This window comes from Salvelinus fontinalis, chromosome 1 (assembly GCF_029448725.1).
Source record: "Salvelinus fontinalis isolate EN_2023a chromosome 1, ASM2944872v1, whole genome shotgun sequence".
Taxonomy (NCBI): domain Eukaryota; kingdom Metazoa; phylum Chordata; class Actinopteri; order Salmoniformes; family Salmonidae; genus Salvelinus; species Salvelinus fontinalis.
Genome location: NC_074665.1, coordinates 6,732,004 through 6,752,617, shown reverse-complemented (window position 1 = coordinate 6,752,617; position 20,614 = coordinate 6,732,004). Strand labels below are relative to the sequence as shown.

The 20,614-nt window shown below is 41.7% G+C and overlaps 1 protein-coding gene across 1 annotated transcript in view; it reads right to left on the bottom strand.

Annotated features, from left to right (window-relative positions):
• Positions 1-954: 954 nt before the first annotated feature.
• The window catches only part of LOC129868308 (calpain-2 catalytic subunit-like), a 43,315-nt gene continuing 23,655 nt past the window's right edge, over positions 955-20,614 (bottom strand). Inside the window, exons 9-20 of the mRNA XM_055942205.1 lie at positions 19,868-20,028; positions 19,198-19,367; positions 17,039-17,262; positions 14,923-14,959; positions 14,023-14,088; positions 12,639-12,696; positions 12,455-12,519; positions 11,683-11,751; positions 11,151-11,229; positions 1,883-1,999; positions 1,413-1,471; positions 955-1,314 (exon numbers count right to left, since the gene is read on the bottom strand). Of these exons, the coding sequence (XP_055798180.1) occupies positions 1,291-1,314; positions 1,413-1,471; positions 1,883-1,999; positions 11,151-11,229; positions 11,683-11,751; positions 12,455-12,519; positions 12,639-12,696; positions 14,023-14,088; positions 14,923-14,959; positions 17,039-17,262; positions 19,198-19,367; positions 19,868-20,028 (1,129 nt within the window). The 3' untranslated portion in view covers positions 955-1,290. The remainder of the gene's footprint in view (positions 1,315-1,412; positions 1,472-1,882; positions 2,000-11,150; positions 11,230-11,682; positions 11,752-12,454; positions 12,520-12,638; positions 12,697-14,022; positions 14,089-14,922; positions 14,960-17,038; positions 17,263-19,197; positions 19,368-19,867; positions 20,029-20,614) is intronic.

Sequence of the window (20,614 nt, the reverse complement as noted above, 5' to 3'; positions counted from 1 at the left end):
ACAGGTGTGGTTCCCGTGGGGGTTGCCATGGAAGCCAAGAACACACATGCATGTGGGGGTCTGGGAGAGGAAGTGTGTCCATCTGATGAATGGGCATGTGCCTGAACTCAATTGTATTCACTAATTGCAGTCTCACTCATTCATTTCTAATGACCTGTCATTTTTGACCCGGAACACCACAGGTGTACAAAAGTTAAATAAAACACCCAAAATGTAATTAAAATCATTAAAATGTATTTTGTGTGTTTAGATGCCCTGTGTGGACAAAGTCATGGAACCATGACAATCAGATTAAATGAACTACATTTTTCAGGGAGAAAACTATGGTCCAATTCGACCGAAACACAGCAGGGGGGTTAAATATGCATGGGTAGATGACTATAAGTTACTTTGAGGAATTATTTTTGTCGCGCAAACGGTTCACTTCTGGGTTATTGCAGAGGCATAACTTAGTTGACATGGCTGGTTATTTAATACATTCATGATATAGCCTACCGAATATAATGAATGTGTTACTTTATAACAAATTACAGAACCATTCTTGGATATGTAGCAAACTTAGAGTACGGTGGCCTTCTGGAAAGAGGAAAACCGAAAAAACCACGCACTCTCTCTGAATAGAGATGTCACGTAGAAACCACAACAACAATGAGCACTCACCACTTTTGAAGACACCTTCGATGTGTTTTGTAGTTACGTGACAGACTGCCAGTTCACTAAACAATCGCATAAATCTCAGTACTGGGTGTTTAACGTAGAACGTTGCACGGCGGTTGTGGTGCAGCGACAGAAGCGCAAGTTCCGTACGTACATTCGGTCAATACTACTGCTCCGGTAAAATCCAACTCCGTCCTTCAGGGGAGGGGCGCATGAGCGTCTCAAAGCTGGCCACATGCATAGTGCGCGTATAGAACTAAAAGCTATAGATACAAGTTCGAAATAAAACAGACAGTAGAATAATAATGGTGTTTATTAGCCTATAAATAGGCTTTTCTTTTCAAAACATGACAAAATGAGCGACACAAATCTGCATACTTTGGAACTAAAGTATCATCTGTAGCAACTTTCAATAGGTCTAGACAGCTAGGCTACATCTAATAAAACAAATAAAGATTTAAAACAGGATGTGATGTAATACCGTGTTTAAAAAAATAAATGTCTATAAAAAGACACTTTGGTTTATTGATTTGCAGAGAGCTCTCTTGCGCTCCTGGCTTCAATTTATTTTTTATTTTTTTGTGGCACATGAAGTTGACAGACTTACAGAAGTCTTTTAATGGCTGCAGTGATCTAGATCATGGTAAATGACAACCACTGAAAATAGAAAAACAACAATACATTAGAACTGGAAAAACAACAACATAAAAACTGTCTTTATGAGTCGATTATAAGAGTAAGCTGAAAGTTCTCACCTGATGGAAATCCAATTCAATAAAGCCAGTGTTAGCCGTGTCAATCTTCATGAATAATCCTGCAGGGTTGAGAGAGAGAGAGGTGCAGGCGTAAGAGAGTCTATAAACACACACTCTACCCTCTCAGAAGAGTTAAGTCTCCACATAACCCACACGGTAAGACAGGAAGAGAACACTGCTGAATTTCAATTGTCTGGATACAGCTATGAATTAAAATATACACTGTGACATATTTATACCCCATAAATCCTATCTGTGGAGAGTCAAACGGTCTGCTTGTAATCCTGAACTGAACTAAATAAAAAGAGAAGAAACCCACCCACAAAAGTAACAGGTACAATCTGCAATATTTACTGCTGTCACACTCCATGGCCATCTCTCAGCTTTAATGGAAAACAAGTGCTGCCGTTTGGCTGAAATACAACAAATTCAGGATTGTGGCTTTAAGACAAAGACGTCGTTGTACTTACTGAACATCATCTCTAGCCGCATGATGCAGACGACAAAGTTATCGAAGTCGATGGTCATGTCAGCTTCTCCATACCGAACAACCAGCATCTGGTGGATGGCATTGTTCAGACTGAAACCTGGTGGAAGATTTAATATTATTATTTTTATTGAACCTTTATTTAACTTGGCAAGTCAGTTAAGAACAAATTATTTTTTTACAATGACGGCCTAGGAACAGTGTGTTAACTGCCTTGTTCAGGGGCAGAATGACAGATTTTTACCTTGTCAGCTCAGGGATTCGGTCTTGCAACCTTTCGGTTACTAGTCCAATGCTCTAACCACTAGGCTACCTGCCGTCCCTACACTCTAACCACTAGGATACCTGCAGTCCCTACACTCTAACCACTAGGCTACCTGCCGTCCCTACACTCTAACCACTAGGCTGCCTGCCGTCCCCACACTCTAACCACTAGGCTACCTGCCGTCCCTACACTCTAACCACTAGGCTACCCGCCGTCCCTACACTCTAACCACTAGGCTACCTGCCGCCCCTACACTCTAACCACTAGGCTACCCGCCGTTCCTACACTCTAACCACTAGGCTACCTGCCTTCCCTACGCTCTAACCATTAGGCTACCTGCCGCACCTACACTCTAACCACTAGGCTACCTGCCGCCCCTACACTCTAACCACTAGGCTACCCGCCGTTCCTACACTCTAACCACTAGGCTACCCGCCGTCCCTACACTCTAACCACTAGGCTACCTGCCGCCCCTACACTCTAACCACTAGGCTACCCGCCGTCCCTACGCTCTAACCATTAGGCTACCTGCCGCACCTACACTCTAACCACTAGGCTGCCTGCCGTCCCTACACTCTAACCACTAGGCTGCCTGCCGTCCCTACGCTCTAACCACTAGGCTACCTGCCGTCCCTACACTCTAACCACTAGGCTACCCGCCGTCCCTACACTCTAACCCAGGGGTGTCAAACATACGGCCCGCGGGCCGGAACCGGCCCCCAAGGAGGTTCGATCAGGCCCGCAGGATAATTTGAAAGTGGAAAAAATGCATAAAAGACATGGAATTTATATTTTTAATTCGCTGCAATTCATGGATTATCCGCTAAGGGGCGCACTCTTTCCATCAGAGTAGAAGACAAGCCGCATCACTGAGACAGACTGAAAACAGCAGACGGTATCAATGCGCCATCTGCTGCTTGTTACGACGTTGTTAATACCTTGGTCTCTACCTCTCCGCTACACCCTCATTAGCCAAAATGTCGTTATCCAAACGGAGAAAAGTAGATAAGGAGTGTAGAATTTTCAAAGAAAAATGGACCACGTCCTATTTATTTACAGAGATGCACGGAAAACCTTCGTGCTTGGTGTGTTTGCAACAAGTTTCGGTATTGAAGGAATATAATATTCGACGCCACTACGAGACTCATCACAGCGAAAAATATGACGGCTTGCAAGGACAACTGAGAAGAGATAAGATTAACGAATTGCTGGCGGGTCTGAGGAAACAGCAGTCAACTTTCATCCAGAGCTGAGAAGTCAGTGAAGCAGCGTTAAAAGCCAGCTACCTAATTGCTAGCGAAATAGCATTAGCATCGAAGCCGTATTCCGACGGTGACTTTGTTAAGCGATGCATGATGAAGGCGGCTGAACTTGTATGTCCCGAGAAGCGACAAGCTTTTGCCAATATTAGCCTGACGAGGAATACTATAGCAGAGAGGATTTCGGAACTATCGGCAGATTTAGACAGTCAATTGAAACAGAGAGTCAAGTCATTTATTGCATTTTCCGTGGCAATTGACGAGAGCACTGACATCACAGACGTGGCCCAACTGGCCATATTTATTCGAGGAGTTGATGAGACATTGACTGTTACTGAAGAGTTTCTTGAGTTGGTGCCAATGATGGACACCACAACAGCCGAGGACATTTTCGGCTCTGTTGTTGCTGCATTGGACAGAGTTGGAGTGGACTGGTCCCGCGCTGTCAGCCTGGCTACAGACGGCGCGCCATCCATGGTCGGAAAGAAAGCAGGTGTCGCGACAAAGTTCAAAGACAAAGTACAAGCCCTTAATGGAGGAGATCGTTTCTGGACATTTCACTGTATTTTGCACCAGGAGGCAGTGTGTTGCAAGTCGCTGAAAATGGAGCACGTCATGGAGGTGGTTGTTCGCACTGTAAATTTCATCCGGTCCAGAGGTCTGAACCATCGTCAGTTTGACAAACTTCTCAGCGACAGCAACATTACCCACAGCCTGCCATACCACACTGAAGTGAGATGGTTAAGCCGAGGCGCTGTGCTGAGGCATTTCTTTGATCTACGAGAGGAAATCGGACAGTTCATGGAGAAAAAAGGAAAACCGGTGTTGGAATTACAATCTCAGGAATGGCTACGGGACCTTGCATTCTTGGTTGATATTACTGAACACTTGAACAATCTGAACAAAATGTTGCAAGGCCGCAAAAAAGTTGTCACACAGTTTTCTGACAACATACATGCATTTAAGTTGAAGCTGACTTTGTGGGAGATGCAACTGGCAAATGGCAACCCTGCTCATTTCCCCTGTCTGAGAGATGTGTGTGTGACCAGACCTGATGCGGACATGAAACGGTACAAAGACAAAATTGCAGGACTACTGCGGGAGTTTGAGAAACGTTTTCAGGTATTTGGTGAACTTGAGACAGAATTTTCAGTTTTTCGCTCACCTTTCACAGTTAAAGCTTCTGATCTGCCGGTCGAAATTCAGCTAGAGATAATTGATTTGCAGTGTGATGCAGATTTGAAGGGCAAATTTGCCTCTGTAGGTCTGGACAGATTTTATCAGTATCTACTACCAGGGTACCCCAAATTAACAGCCCTGGCTGCTAAAATTTTGTGCATGTTTGGGACAACCTACCTTTGTGAACAAATTTTCTCAGTGATGAATATCAATAAAACAAAAATGCGTTCAAGGCTCACAAACAAGCACTTAAATGACATTCTGAAAGTGACAGCTAGTCAGGACATGACACCTGGTGTTGATGCACTTGTACAGGCCAAAAGATGCCAAGTTTCAGGAACAAATACAAGTCCAGACTAGACTAACACCTTTAAAATGCTGCCTTAGATACTGTTTGCATTGAAAGAATACAGCTCTGTGAAGATGAATCCTTACTGTGGTGATTTAAAAAATGTGCACTTTAATGTTAGTCAGCAGCTTCAAAACAAAAGTTGTGTGATGGAATTCTACTGTTCATACAACTCCATAAATTTTCAGTATGTATTGTATGTGTATGTATGTTTCATGTATGAAGTTTACAGATTTACAGGACAGGCGAACACTTTCTTCATTACACATTTCAAATCACTCTCCTTAGTTTGTAAGGTGTACGCAGGGATTACATTTAGATTTTATATGCGTATGTGTAAGTGGTTTAAAAATTCCTTTCTTTAAAAGTCTCATTTAATCTTAAAGTGCATTACTATATTTTTCAGTACCAATTAAAGTTTTGTGCCTTTGTACAATCAGTGGGATCAGTTGCAATGCATATTTGTGAATGATAAAAGTAAATTGCACATTTGTCTAAGGAAATATGAGGTGTTTCATGAAATGTTTTGTAAAAGGATAGTTCATTAAATTTCAATATTTTCCTAATGTTCTTGTGCTTCTTTACACCAAAACAAAGGAAAGACATGATATTTTGGTTATTTATAGCAGAGTATGGTATAATTTTAATGGTCCGGCCCACTTGACATCTCCCTAGGCCGTATGTGGCCCACGATGCGAAATGAGTTTGACACCCCTGCTCTAACCACTAGGCTACCTACCGCCCCTACACTCTAACCACTAGACTACCTGCCGTCCCTACACTCTAACCACTAGGCTACCTGCCGTCCCTACACTCTAACCACTAGGCTACCTGCCGTCCCTATACTCTAACCACTAGGCTACCTGCCATCCCTACACTCTAACCACTAGGCAACCTGTCGCCACAGTTACTGTGGGGTCCTAAATGATTGACAGCCTTGATAAAGATGACTAATAATGACTGAATTAAATAAACTATTCAAATATGAAGCTATATTTTATGCTCCAATTTTTTTTGAGGGGGGAAATTATATTATTTTATACTAATACAATTGCTCAGAGAAAGAGATTTGTTTAAAAGTAATACTTTTTTGAGAAAAAAGTAGGTGTCAAGATTATTGACACCCTTAAAGATTCTGAAAAATAAAGTGGTCAAAAGTTTAGTATTTGGTACAATATTCATACTGTAGCACGTAATGACTACATCAAGCTTGTGACTCAATAAACTATTTTATTTTCATTTGCAGCTTGTTCGGGTTGTACTTCAGATTATTTTGTGCCCAATATAAATGAATGGTAAATAATGTAATTCCATACTGTATATACATTTTAGTCATTTAGCAGATGCTCTTATCCAGAGCAACTTACAATTAGTCTATTCGTCCTACGTTATGTCACTTAGCAGACGTTCGTATCCAGAGCGACTTACAGTAGACTTAGGTAAGGGAAAGGGGAGATACCTAGTCAGTTGTACAACTGAATGTATTCAACTGAAATGTGTCTTCCGCATTCAACTGAATCAGAGAGGTGCGGGGGACTGCCTTAATCGGGGCGGCAGGTAGCCAAGTAGCCTAGTAGTTAGAACGTTGGGCCAGTAACCGAAAGGTTGCTAGATCGAATCCCCGAGCTGACAAGGTAAAAAATCTGTCGTTCTGCCCCTGAACAAGGACGTTACACACTGTTCCTAGGCTGTCATTGTAAACAATAATTTGTTCTTAACTGACTTGCCAAGTTAAACAAAAGTTACATTATTAAAAAGTAAAAAATATATATATATATATATTGACATCGACGTCATCGGCGCCCGGTGAACAGTGGGTTTACTGCCTTGCTCAGGGGCAGAACGACACATTTTTACCTTGTCAGCTCGGGGATTCCTAGTGCATACACCTGTGGGAATGTAACCCATAGAGGAGTGGTTCCCAAACTTGTTATAGTCCCGTATCCCTTCAAACATTCAACCTCCAGCCGTACCCCCTCTAGCACACTCTCAAATGTTGTTTTTTGCCATCATTGTAACCCTGCCACACACACACTATACGATACATTTATTAAACATAAGAATCAGTGTGACTTTGTCACAACCCGCCTCGCGGGAAGTGACAAAGAGCTCTTATAGGACCAGGGCACAAATAATAATAATCAATAATTTAGTTCTTTATTTAACCGTCTTACATATAAAACCTTATTTGTTCATCGAAAATGGTGAATAACTCACCACAGGTTAATGAGAAGGGTGTGCTTGAAAGGATGCACATAACTCTGTAATGTTGGGTTGTATTGGAGAGAGTCTCAGTCTTAAATCATTTTCCACACACAGTCTGTGCCTGTATTTAGTTTCCATGCTAGTGAGGCCCGAGAATCCACTCTCACATAGGTACGTGGTTGCAAAGGGCATCAGTGTCTTAACAGCGTGATTTGCCACGGCAGGATACTCAGAGCGCAGCCTAATCAAGAAATCTCGCAGTGGCTTCTGATTAAATTACATTTTCACAGAACCGCTTGTTGCAATTTCTATGAGGCTCTCTTGTTCAGATATCGGTAAGTGGACTGGAGGCAGGGCATGAAAGGGATAACGAATCCAGTTGTTTGTGTCGTCCGTTTTGGGAAAGTACCTGCGTAATTGCGCACCCAACTCACTCAGGTGTTTCGCTATATAACATTTGGCATTGTCCGTAAGCTTGAGTTAATTTGCACACAAAAAAGATCTGTGTGTTGTCCTAGTTAATGCAGACAGAGAAGAGCTCCAACTTCTTAATCATAGCCTCAATTTTGTCCCGCACATTGAATATAGTTGCGGAGAGTCCCCTATAATCCTAGATTTAGATCATTCAGGCAGGAAAAAACATTACCCAGACAGGCCAGTCGTGTGAGAAACTCGTCATCATGCAAGCGGTCAGACAATGAAAAACTATGGTCAGTAAAGAAACCTTTAAGCTCGTCTCTCAATTTAAAAAAACATATCATACTTTGCCCGTTGATAACCAGCGCACTTCTGTATGTTGTAAAAGCGTTACATGGTCGCTGCCCATATTGCATAGTGCAGAAAATACATGAGAGTTCAGGGGCCTTGCTTTAACAAAGTTAATAATTTTCACTTTAGTGTCCTTTTGGAGATGTTTTCGTTTTTCAAGCTGTCAGGCATTCCCTTGGCAGGAAGAGCCTCTCGGTGGATGCGGCAGTGTACCCAAGTGGCGTCGGGAGCAACTGCTTGCACGAGTATTAACACTCCTCTATGTCTCCCTGTCAAGGCTTTTGCGCCATCAGTACAGATACCAACACATCTTGACCACCAAAGTCCATTTGATGTCACAAAGCTGTCCAGTACTTTAATAATATCCTCTTCTGTTGTCCTAGGTTCCAGTGGTTGCAGAAGAGGATATCTTCCTTAATTGACCCCCATAAACGTAATGTACATATATCAGGAGCTGTGCCAGGCCCGCCACGTCTGTCGACTCATCCAGCTGTAACACATAGAATTCACTGGCTTGTATGCGAAGCAGTAATTGTTTCAAAACATCTCTTGCCATGTCACTGATGCGTCGCGAAACAGTGTTGTTTGATTAAGGCATTGTCTGTATAGTTATTTGGGCCTTTTCCCCCAGCATTGTCCCAGCCATATCCGCGGCAGCAGGAAGAATTAAGTCCTCCACAATAGTATGGGGCTTGCCTGTCCTAGCCACTCGGTAGCTCACCATATAAGACATGGTATCCAATCGCTAGTAATTACTATCTTGTCTCATCGCTACAACTCCCGTACGGGCTCGGGAGAGACGAAGGTCGAAAGCCATGCGTCCTCCGGAGCACAACCCAACCAAGCCGCACTGCTTCTTAACACAGCGCGCCTCCAACCCGGACGCCAGCCGCACCAATGTGTCGGAGGAAACACCGTGCACCTGGCCGCCTCGGTTAGCGCGCACAGCGCCTGGTCCGCCACAGGAGTCGCTGGAGCGCGATGAGACAAGGATATCCCTACCGGCCAAACCCTCCCTAACCCGGACGACGCTAGGCCAATTGTGCGCCGCCCCACGGACCTCCCGGTCGCGGCCGGCTGCGACAGAGCCTGGGCGCGAACCCAGAGACTCTGGTGGCGCAGCTGGCGCTGCGATGCAGTGCCCTAGACCACTGCGCCACCCGGGAGGCCCCATATTTGCGCCTCTTTGATGGTCCAACGTCCCTGTCTGTTTTTCGGTGCTTCCTGGGTAAAGGGGCAGTAGCTCTTCGGCTGCATCAGACTTACAACTGTCAGTGTCCATGCTAGCTGGGCTAACAACAAATGTAGAATTACTGATGCTAGCTTTGGATGTGCTCGTGGAAGCAGAACAACTTGTGTCGTCGACAGGTGCAGGTGTAGTACTGCCGGTAGTAGCAGTACTACCAGTAGAGCTGGTATGTGTCTCTATGGACGCGGGCCTTACTAAATGGACTGTTTGAAAATGTGAAGAACGTATGTTTTTATTTTTTTATACAGTTGAATTTTGGAAGTTGACATAAACTGAGTTTAAATGTATTTGGCTAAGGTGTATCACAATTCCTGACATTTAATCCTAGTAAAAATTCCCTGTCTTAGGTCAGTTAGCATCACCACTTTATTTTAACAATGTGAAATGTCAGAATAATTGTAGAGAGAATGATTTATTTCAGCTTTTATTTCTTTCATCACATTCCCAGTGGGTCAGAAGTTTACATACACTCAATTAGTATTTGGTAGCATTGCCTTTAAATTGTTTAACTTGTGTCAAACGTTTCTGGTAGCCTTCCACAAGCATCCCACAATAAGTTGGGTGAATTTTGGCCCATTCCTCCTGACAGAGCTGGTGTAACTGAGTCAGGTTTGTAGGCATCCTTGTTCGCACACGCTTTTTCAGTTCTGCCCACAGATTTTCTATAGGATTGATGTCAGGGCTTTGTGATTGCCATTCCAACACCTTGACTTTGTTGTCCTTAAGCCATTTTGACACAACTTTGGAAGTATGCTTGGGGTCATTGTCCATTTGGAAGACCCATTTGCGACCAAGCTTTAACTTCTTGACTGATGTCTTGAGATGTTGCTTCAATATATCTACATAATTTTCCTCCCTCATGATGCCATCTATTTTGTGTAGTGCACCAGTCCCTCCTGCAGCAAAGCACTCCCACAACATGATGCTGCCACCCCCGTGCTTCACGGTTGGGATGGTGTTCTCTGGCTTGCAAGTCTCCCCCTTTTTCCTCCAAACATAACGATGGTCATTATGGCCAAACAGTTCTATTTTTGTTTCATCAGACGAGAGGACATTTCTCCAAAAAGTACGATCTTTGTCCCTATGTGCAGTTGCAAACCGTAGTCTGGCTTTTTTATGGCGGTTTTGGAGCAGTGGCTTCTTCCTTGCTGAGCGGCCTTTCAAGTTATGTCTATATAGGACTCATTTTACTGTGGATATAGATACTTCTGTACCTGTTTCCTCCATCTTCACAAGGTCTTTTGCTGTTTTGTGATTGATTTGCACTTTTCGCACCAAAGTACGTTCATCTCTAGGAGAGAGAACTCGTCTCCTTCCTGAGCGGTATGACGGCTGCGTGGTCCCATGGTGTTTATACTTGTTTACTATAGTTTGTACAGATGAACGTGGTACCTTCAGGCGTTTGGAAAATGCTCTCAAGGATGAACCAGACCTGTGGAGTTCCACAATTTTTTTTCTGAGGTCTTGGCTGATTTCTGTTGATTTTCCCATGATGTCAAGCAAAGAGGCACTGAGTTTGAAGGTAGGCCTTGAAATACATCCAAAAGGTACACCTCCAATTGACTCAAATTATGTCAATTAGCCTATCAGAAGCTTCTAAAGCCATGACATAATTTTCTGGAATTGTCAAAGCTGTTTAAAGGCACAGTCAACTTAGTGTATGTAACATTTTGACCCACTGGAATTGTGATACAGTCTACTGTAATGACTTGTGTCATGCACTAAGTAGATGTCCTAACCGACGTGCCAAAACTATAGTTTGTTAATTAACAATAAATTTGTGGAGTGGTTGAAAAACACATTTTAATGACTCCAACCTAAGTGCATGTAAACTTCCGACTTCAACTGTATATATGTTTTTTAATGATTATTAATATTTTATGTTAATCACATTTTTATTTGGCGTACCCCCAACGGCAGTTTGGGAAAACTTCCATAGAGTAACCAGTAAATTATGTTTATTTTATGTCCACAAACCTGCATCCTTCAAGGCCATCCTCATTTCTGGGGTACTCATGGTGCCAGAGTTATCCATGTCATTTTTCTTATAAATGGCCTATAGGGAGGAAGGGATGGAGGGGAATAAGGAAGGGTTAAAATGAGATTGCACTGTGTAAAACACACACTACACTGAACACTGTAAAACACACACTACACTGAACACTGTGTAAAACACACACTACACTGAACACTGCAAAACACCCACACACACACTACACTGTAAAACACACACTACACTGTGAACACTCTGTAAAGTAAACACTCTGTAAGGCAAACACTCTGTAAAGTAAACACTCTGTAAAGTAAACACTCTGTAAAGTAAACACTCTGTAAAGTAAACACCCTGTAAAGTAAACACTCGTATATAGGCTGTCCATTCTTACACAACATAAATAATACTGTATTAGCTCTGGTCCAAGGGGTTACGTGCAGCTTGCTGACGCTGAAGTTGTACGTAATGCCATGGACCAGAGCTACCACAGCAGTAACACAAACACTAGAACCTCACCAAGTATTTCTGGATCTTCTTCCACAGTGTCGCAAATTCTCCCAGTCCCAGTTGTCCATTACCGCTGTCCTGTATGGCGGTTAAGGCTCAACAAGTGTCCGGACACAGCAAGCCCAAGAAACCAGAACATTCCAAACTAAATACTTTCATCAGTCACTTTGGTCATGATTTAGTGTTGAGATGAGTGTGCCCAAGTCACTCATTATGCACAGTGTGCAGATCTCAAGCTAGAATACCATTCTAGATCTAGAATAACATTCTAGAATACCATTCTAGATCTAGAATAACATTCTAGAATACCATTCTAGATCTAGAATACCATTCTAGAATACCATTCTAGAATACCATTCTAGAGCTAGAATACCATTCTTTGTATAGACACAGACACAGTATATAATCATTATGATGTAGTCATACCTGGGTTCAAATACATGTGTATTTGAGAATCTGGTACTTAAAATACATTTTTTGTGTATTTGTGTATATTCAGAAAACAAGTCATTTTATTTGAGTATTTTAACGGTTATTTCTAAAAAACCAAATAGTCGACCAAATTGTATTTACAATTATTTTCGAAAATACCTGGGTTAAATTCATAGGAGTGTGTTTGAGTCGCTGTATTTCCAAAATACAAATTCAACTATTAAACTACTTGTCTATTCAAATAAAATATATCTGAATACTAACTTTGTGAAAGTAACTGAGACATTGTAAATAGTTTTGAAACACAGGTCTGAGTGTCGTGGCGCTGTGAAGGCATCGCAAAGGATACGTCCATCAGGTTGACCATGACTCTGGCTGTTTCTAGGCTGAAGCCGTCCGTCTTTATGTCCGTTCCTGTAGAGGAGACGTCACAAAGAATTAGGACTTCTGCAGACTTCCACTCACCATAAAACAGTATGTACGGTACAAATACCAATCATGTCTAGAAAGAAAGCATATAGCACTTCACTCACGTTTAGCTATGATTTTGTTGAGAATAGACTTGAGCTCAGTTGCTGAAATCTCCATGTCCTAGAAACAAGTGACAGTCACAAAAATGACAACTCTTTGTAGGTTTCCCCACACGGGAAAAGTTACATTTTCAACAAAATAACGGAAGCGGAGTATGGAAGCAATCTTTCCCCATTGAAAGCATTTCAGCCAAGCTTGAATTCCAAAACAACAACAAAATAAAAATATTTTTATTATTAAAGATGGGATTATCGCTCCTGTCCAAAATGTCGTGAATGATAGATATTCATGTCATAGTCACGAGTCAACTGCGTTACCCTCAAAAGTTACTTCAACCAGTGAATGCTAGCGATGGCTAGCTATTCAGCCTGTTTTAATGAGTGTTAGCATGCTAATAGCTGTTAGCATGCTAATAGCTAACCCCGCACATAAACGTTTATATTTTTAAGGGGTAGGAAGTAAGTGGATAACGATATCACCAAAGTATGTTGTATTGGACATTTAAAAAAAAAACATTACAAGCTAATGTGAAAACAGTCATGGTATTTAGTTTATTAAAATAAACAAGATTTAACAAGGCAACCTTGGGGCTAATTTGAATGGCCGACAACAATAGATTGTTGGGGGGATTTTTACATCCGTACCCCAGTAAGACCCACATGGCCGCAGTGAAACGTCACTCCGTGACGAGGTTTTATGTCACAGGGTGGAACTGTTGATATTGTGAACACAGAGCTTCTTTCTCGTTGCCAGGTTTTAGTGGATTGTAATTAAGGGTGTGGCTTTCTGTATTTAACCTGTCTGTTTGCTACTATTCAGCAGATTCCCATTACTGTGTGTAGGTTGGGCGTGCACAGGGAGAACAAGAACGGTGAGAGAAGCAGCTTAGTGATTGTAAAGTACAGTATGTTGTTTCTGTGGTGTGAGTGTCCGACCGTATGTCATGGATCCGCTCCACTTCTTCCTGGTCACGCCCTTCTATAAAAAAAAACGAGTGTTGCGCAATACCTCTGTAAATGAGTTACATTTGTTAGACTTATTGAATTGTTGTTCTGTGTCCAATGTTTTGAAATCCGGTCCCGTGATAAGGATATGTACGACAGCTGCTGGGGATTTAAGTACCCGGAGCCCGAAGACAAAATATTGTTGTTGTGAATTATGTAACTCCGCCGGGAAAATAAACTGTTGATGGATATCTGTGTATTTTATTCCCATGCTCCGCCCCTTTAAGAATCTGTTTTACTTTAGTCCCGAGGACCTCCCGTCCTGTATTTAAAAGGTGGCAATGGTACGGCTACAGAAATGAGGTGTGGGTCAACACCCCACGTGACATACACTCACTACTGAAACCTTTTCCCCTCAGTGATAACGGTTAGTAAAACTTACTTTTCCAGCTAGCTTTGCGAACAGACCTCTGAACCCAGCATCAACCTCCGCTTCAGACACAGTGTCCTGGGGAAATAGGAGTGAAAAACACATTTAGCACATTGATAAGTCACAGGGTATAGTAGTGATAGGATAAGTCACACGGTACGGTACAGTAGTGATAGGATAAGTCACACGGTATAGTAGTGATAGGATAAGTCACAGGGTATGGTAGTGATAGGATAAGTCACAGGGTATGGTAGTGAAAGGATAAGTCACAGGGTATAGTAGTGATAGGATAAGTCACAGGGTATGGTATAGTAGTGATAGGATAAGTCACAGGGTACGGTACAGTAGTGATAGGATAAGTCACAGGGTATGGTAGTGATAGGATAAGTCACAGGGTATGGTTGTGATAGGATAAGTCACAGGGTATGGTAGTGGTAGGAAAAGTCACAGAGTATAATATTGATAGGATAATTCACAGGGTATAGTAGTGATAGGATAAGTCACAGGGTATGGCACAGTAGTAATAGGATAAGTCCCAGGGTACGGTCTAGTAGTGATAGTATAAGTCACAGGGTACGGTACAGTAGTGATAGGATAAGTCACAGGGTACAATATAGTAGTGATATGATAAGTCACAGGTTATGGTACAGTAGTGATAGTATAAATCACAGGGTATGCTTTAATAGTGATAGGATATAGTCACAGGGTATATTAGTGATAGAATAAGTCACAGGGTATACTAGTGATAGGATAAGTCATACGGTATAGTAGTGATAGGATCAGTCACAGGGTATACTAGTGATAGGATCAGTCACAGGGTATAGTAGTGATAGGATAAGTCACAGGGTATAGTAGTGATAGGATAAGTCACACGGTATAGTAGTGATAGGATAGTGTGATTTGGTTCCATACATTGTCAAGTTTAGCCTCTACAGGGTCTTCACAGTGGCTGAGGAACAGAGAAATAAACATATTAAACACATATGTACACACATACAATTGTTGCTCAACAAAAATGTTGGATTGTGCTGCGGGATTTAGAGGTAATATGTGGTTTAGTACGGTACTCTGCGTCACTACTTCATTGCTCCAGACCACCACAAGGGGGAGTTAGAGCACTGACTATGCTTTTGGGTTCCAAGGCACTAATGTGTCTCTAATGAATGAATGAATGGGCGACATAAACCACATAGAAACTGATAATTGTGCACAACTTCAAAATTGAATTTCAATTAATTGAATGATGAGGATGAAGAAGGTGATTGAATTTAGAACAATAGTGTAAGAATTGGTCTTCCTCTGTCCTGCACGCGCACACACCCGGAAAAACACACTTATTTATTTCTACTTGTCAGTATTACTTACTAAAACTGTTGTTACACTAAGGTTTTTATTCTAAGAGAAATGAAAATGTTCAATTATATTCCACGATATTCTTAAGATATATGTGTTGACTGAATTTAATTTAAGCGATGTCTGCTAAATAATCAAGTTGATGGCACAGTCATAAAGCTGAGTGACTCACTCATTCATGGCTTTGGATCGAAATAAATAAGTACCAACATTCTTTCTGATAGTCTTTAATAAAGAAATGTTTTGGTTATCCTGATCTCTTCCTTGTAACTGCAGATTTAACCTGTTTAAGTGACAGAATATGTCCGCAAAAAAAGCTGTGTGTGCAGCTTTCAGTTAACGATTCAATGTTTCTGCGTGTTTCGGCCTCTATACGGGGCGGGATTCATCATTTACACCTGAGATTGAATTATTTGCAAACAGTGATTTTTTTCATTTTAAATAAGACACCACGGCTTGGCATTGGGAAACGACGGGACAGATGAACGCATATCTCTCTGTAAATTCTTCTTCTTCATACGTTTTGAGACAAACATTTTATCTTATCAAGCAAATTGTTCTGAACAAATGTTGCTGTTATAAGAAGGCTACATAGAAGGCTACATAAGAAGGCTACATAGAAGGCTACAGGTAGGCTACAGGTAGGCTACATAGAAGGCTACATAGAAGGCTACATAGAAGGCTACATAGAAGGCTACATAGAAGGCTACATAGAAGGCTACATAGAAGGCTACAGGTAGGCTACATAGAAGGCTACATAGAAGGCTACATAGAAGGCTACATAAGAAGGCTACATAGAAGGCTACATAGAAGGCTACATAGAAGGCTACATAGAAGGCTACAGGTAGGCTACATAGAAGGCTACATAGAAGGCTACATAGAAGGCTACAGGTAGGCTACATAGACCTGTTTTTCCCCACCAATCAACGCACAGAGAAAGACACAAATAATAACTGAATAGAGACAATGATTTTATGAGCGTAATCAGATAACAATTATTATCGTATAGTCACTGAATTGTTTATGTACTAATCATATGTGTTAAACATGTTACATTTGTAGTGTAGGCCAATTAATTGTGCTAATATTATATACTTATTATGTTCTGGCCCACCGTCATCCAATTGTTACAATAGGATTTGAAGCAATAGCCTACCTGGGCGTGGTCAACTATTTCAGCACCGTTTTGCGCTGCTCTGAGACAAGCATGGGGACTGGTCTTGATAAATCAATTCGATTTTATATTCACTTAATCTCCGTTTGGGTATTGGTTAGACTACAATTAGGGTGTGGAAACGGTCGCGTTGTACAGCGACATATTTTCCTAACGGAAACCCTGAGGGTTTTGTTTTTCTTGGAATAGAAATACCATAATAGTAATCAAATTAATTAAGCTACATTTCTTAAAATCAATCCCATATACTATGTCCTGACAAAAAAAAAGGTTAAAAATTCTCTAGTACAGTCAATATTACAAAAAGTCAAACGCTTCTCAAAGATGCCCTCTGGTGGTCAAACTAGCACTAACTAGCATTAATGGCAACAACGGCGGACACTTAAATAACGTGCCATAGAATTCTGCGGCAGCCTGCAAGGTGTGCTGCAGTACGACGCAACTTTTACAGGAAGAACCACTGAACACACACACACACACACACACACACACACTCCTTACTGAAATTGGGCCTGTTTCTCTGAGAACACTCTAACGCAGAAGTCAGCGTTCAGGTCGGCCTCGAAGGTGGAGGGGACGATGAGGTATTCTCCGGGGGGCAGTTTGAAGCGGGTGCTGACCTCTCTCAGGTTGACGAAGGTCTCAGAGCGGGCCTTTTGGGCGTGGGTCAGGAAATAGTTCTTATCCAGGTGGACCTCCCTCTGGCCGTGGAACTGTTGTGGTACCTGGGAGTAGAAACACAATGTTACATCAGCCACATCATATAATGTTACATCAGCCACATCACATAATGTTACATCAGCCACATCATATAATGTTACATCAGCCACATCATATAATGTTACATCAGCCACATCATATAATGTTACATCAGCCACATCATATAATGTTACATCAGCCACATCACATAATGTTACATCAGCCACATCATATAATGTTACATCAGCCACATCACATAATGTTACATCAGCCACATCATATAATGTTACATCAGCCACATCACATAATGTTAATGTTACATCAGCCACATCACATAATGTTACATCAGCCACATCACATAATGTTAATGTTACATCAGTCACATCATATAATGTTACATCAGCCACATCATATAATGTTACATCAGCCACATCACACATAATGTTAATGTTACATCAGCCACATCACATAATGTTACATCCGCCACATCACATAATGTTACATCAGCCACATCATATAATGTTAATGTTACATCAGCCACATCACATAATGTTACATCAGCCACATCACATAATGTTACATCAGCCACATCACATAATGTTAATGTTACATCAGCCACATCACATAATGTTACATCAGCCACATCACATAATGTTACATCAGCCACATCACATAATGTTACATCAGCCACATCACATAATGTTACATCCGCCACATCACATAATGTTACATCAGCCACATCACATAATGTTAATGTTACATCAGCCACATCACATAATGTTACATCAGCCACATCACATAATGTTACATCAGCCACATCACATCATGTTACATCAGCCACATCACACAATGTTACAGCAGCTACATCATATAATGTTACAGCAGCTACATCATATAATGTTAATGTTACATCAGCCACATCACATCATGTTACATCAGCCACATCACATAACGTTACATCAGCCACATCATATAATGTTACAGCAGCTACATCATATAATGTTAATGTTACATCAGCCACATCACATCATGTTACATCAGCCACATCATATAATGTTACATCAGCCACATCATATAATGTTACATCAGCCACATCACATCATGTTACATCAGCCACATCATATAATGTTACATCAGCCACATCACATAATGTTAATGTTACATCAGCCACATCATATAATGTTACATCAGCCACATCACATCATGTTACATCAGCCACATCACATCGTGTTACATCAGCCACATCACATCATGTTACATCAGCCACATCACATCATGTTACATCAGCCACATCACATAATGTTAATGTTACATCAGCCACATCACAGAATGTTACATCAGCCACATCATATAATGTTAATGTTACATCAGCCACATCACATCATGTTACAGCAGCCACATCATATAATGTTAACGATACATCAGCCACATCACATATAATGTAAATGTTACATCAGCCACAACCAGAGGGTGATCTTCTGTAGCTCAGTTGGCAGAGCGTGGTGCTTGCAACGGCAGAATTGTGAGTTTGATTCCCGGGGACCACCGATACTGTATAATAATGTATACACACATAACTAAGAAACTGTGGATAAAAGTGTCTGCTAAATGTCATATTTTAATATAGTATAAATCACAAAAGTAACAGGTATAAGCCTATAACAAACAGGACTGGTATCAATTATGGATTTATCTGACAGTAGTGGGTTTAATATAGCCTGAGTGCTGGTCTGTTTATCCTGCCAACTCAATGGCTTGACATGGAGAGCAATGGAGTCAACTTCTGCCTTGCTTGCTCTTTGGGGGTTTTAGGCTGGGAATCTGTAACGTACTTTTTGTGACAACTAATGATGTAAACAGGGAATCATAAAACATATTTGATTGAATGATTGATTGGCAAAAGCACAGAACAGATCTAGGACCAGTATATTATTATAACGATGCCCCCCCCGAGCCCCCACCTCATAGATGGCGAATCCGATGGTGTGCATGTCCTCTCCTACTTTCCTCATCCGTCTTCTGTTCTTCTGGATGAGTCCCACCACGAAGCTACAGCCCACCTCATTATCCCCCGGGTCGTCGTCCTCTTCCTCCAGATTGATCTTGAACTGGGGATTCATCCAGAACGTGTCTGTGGGGGGAGGGGGGGAGGCGGGAAGTGATTGGCCAGGGTTATTATGGAGAGTACTATTATAAAGTATGACTTGTAGTGTATGGTTGAGGTGTGTTCGTGGTATTTTTTAGAGGTATCTGTGGAAGGATCTGTGGAAGGATCTGTGAGAGTAGAGATTGACCAGGGTCAATATGAGGATTGGGTTGATGGGAGACGTTAGAACAGAAGGTGTTTTATTCATACTTATGGGTCATTTCCACTGCATGGATTTGGCCTGACGATTGACATAAAGACTCCACTTCTATGGCTGAGGAAACTGTCTATGTGAGTCACAGGAGGCTGGTGACACCTTAATTGGGGAGGACAGGCTCATAGTAATGGTGTGGAACTCAAAAAACATGGTTTCCTCATGTTTGATACCATTCCATTTACTCTATTCTAGTGATTATTATGAGCTGTCCTCCCGTAAGCAGCCTCCTGTGGTGTGTGTGTGTGTGTGTGTATGGGGCGTGCTTTACGGGCATTATTCCTGCATCCTCCTGCGGTCGACCCTTTCCTCCAGGCTCCGTCGTAGTTGGTCACACTCCAATGTTTTGTATCATCTGAGGTCAGGGTGTCGGGGGTCAGAGTGCAGATCTCCAGACGATGGTAATTCTTCATAAAGTCTGTGTACGACATCCTGTAAAGACATGAAGCAACACCAAGTCAGAGAAGGACATCCTGTAAAGACATGAAGCAACACCAAGTCAGAGAAGTACATCCTGTAAAGACATGAAACACCAAGTCAGAGAAGGACATCCTGTAAAGACATGAAACACCAAGTCAGAGAAGTACATCCTGTAAAGACATGAAACACCAAGTCAAAGAAGGACATCCTGTAAAGACATGAAACACCAAGTCAGAGAAGTACATCCTGTAAAGACATGAAGCAACACCAAGTCAGAGAAGTACATCCTGTAAAGACATGAAACACCAAGTCAGAGAAGTACATCCTGTAAAGACATGAAACACCAAGTCAGAGAAGTACATCCTGTAAAGACACGAAGCAACACCAAGTCAGAGAAGTACATCCTGTAAAGACATGAAGCAACACCAAGTCAGAGAAGTACATCCTGTAAAGACATGAAACACCAAGTCAGAGAAGTACATCCTGTAAAGACACGAAGCAACACCAAGTCAGAGAAGTACATCCTGTAAAGACATGAAGCAACACCAAGTCAGAGAAGTACATCCTGTAAAGACATGAAGCAACACCAAGTCAGAGA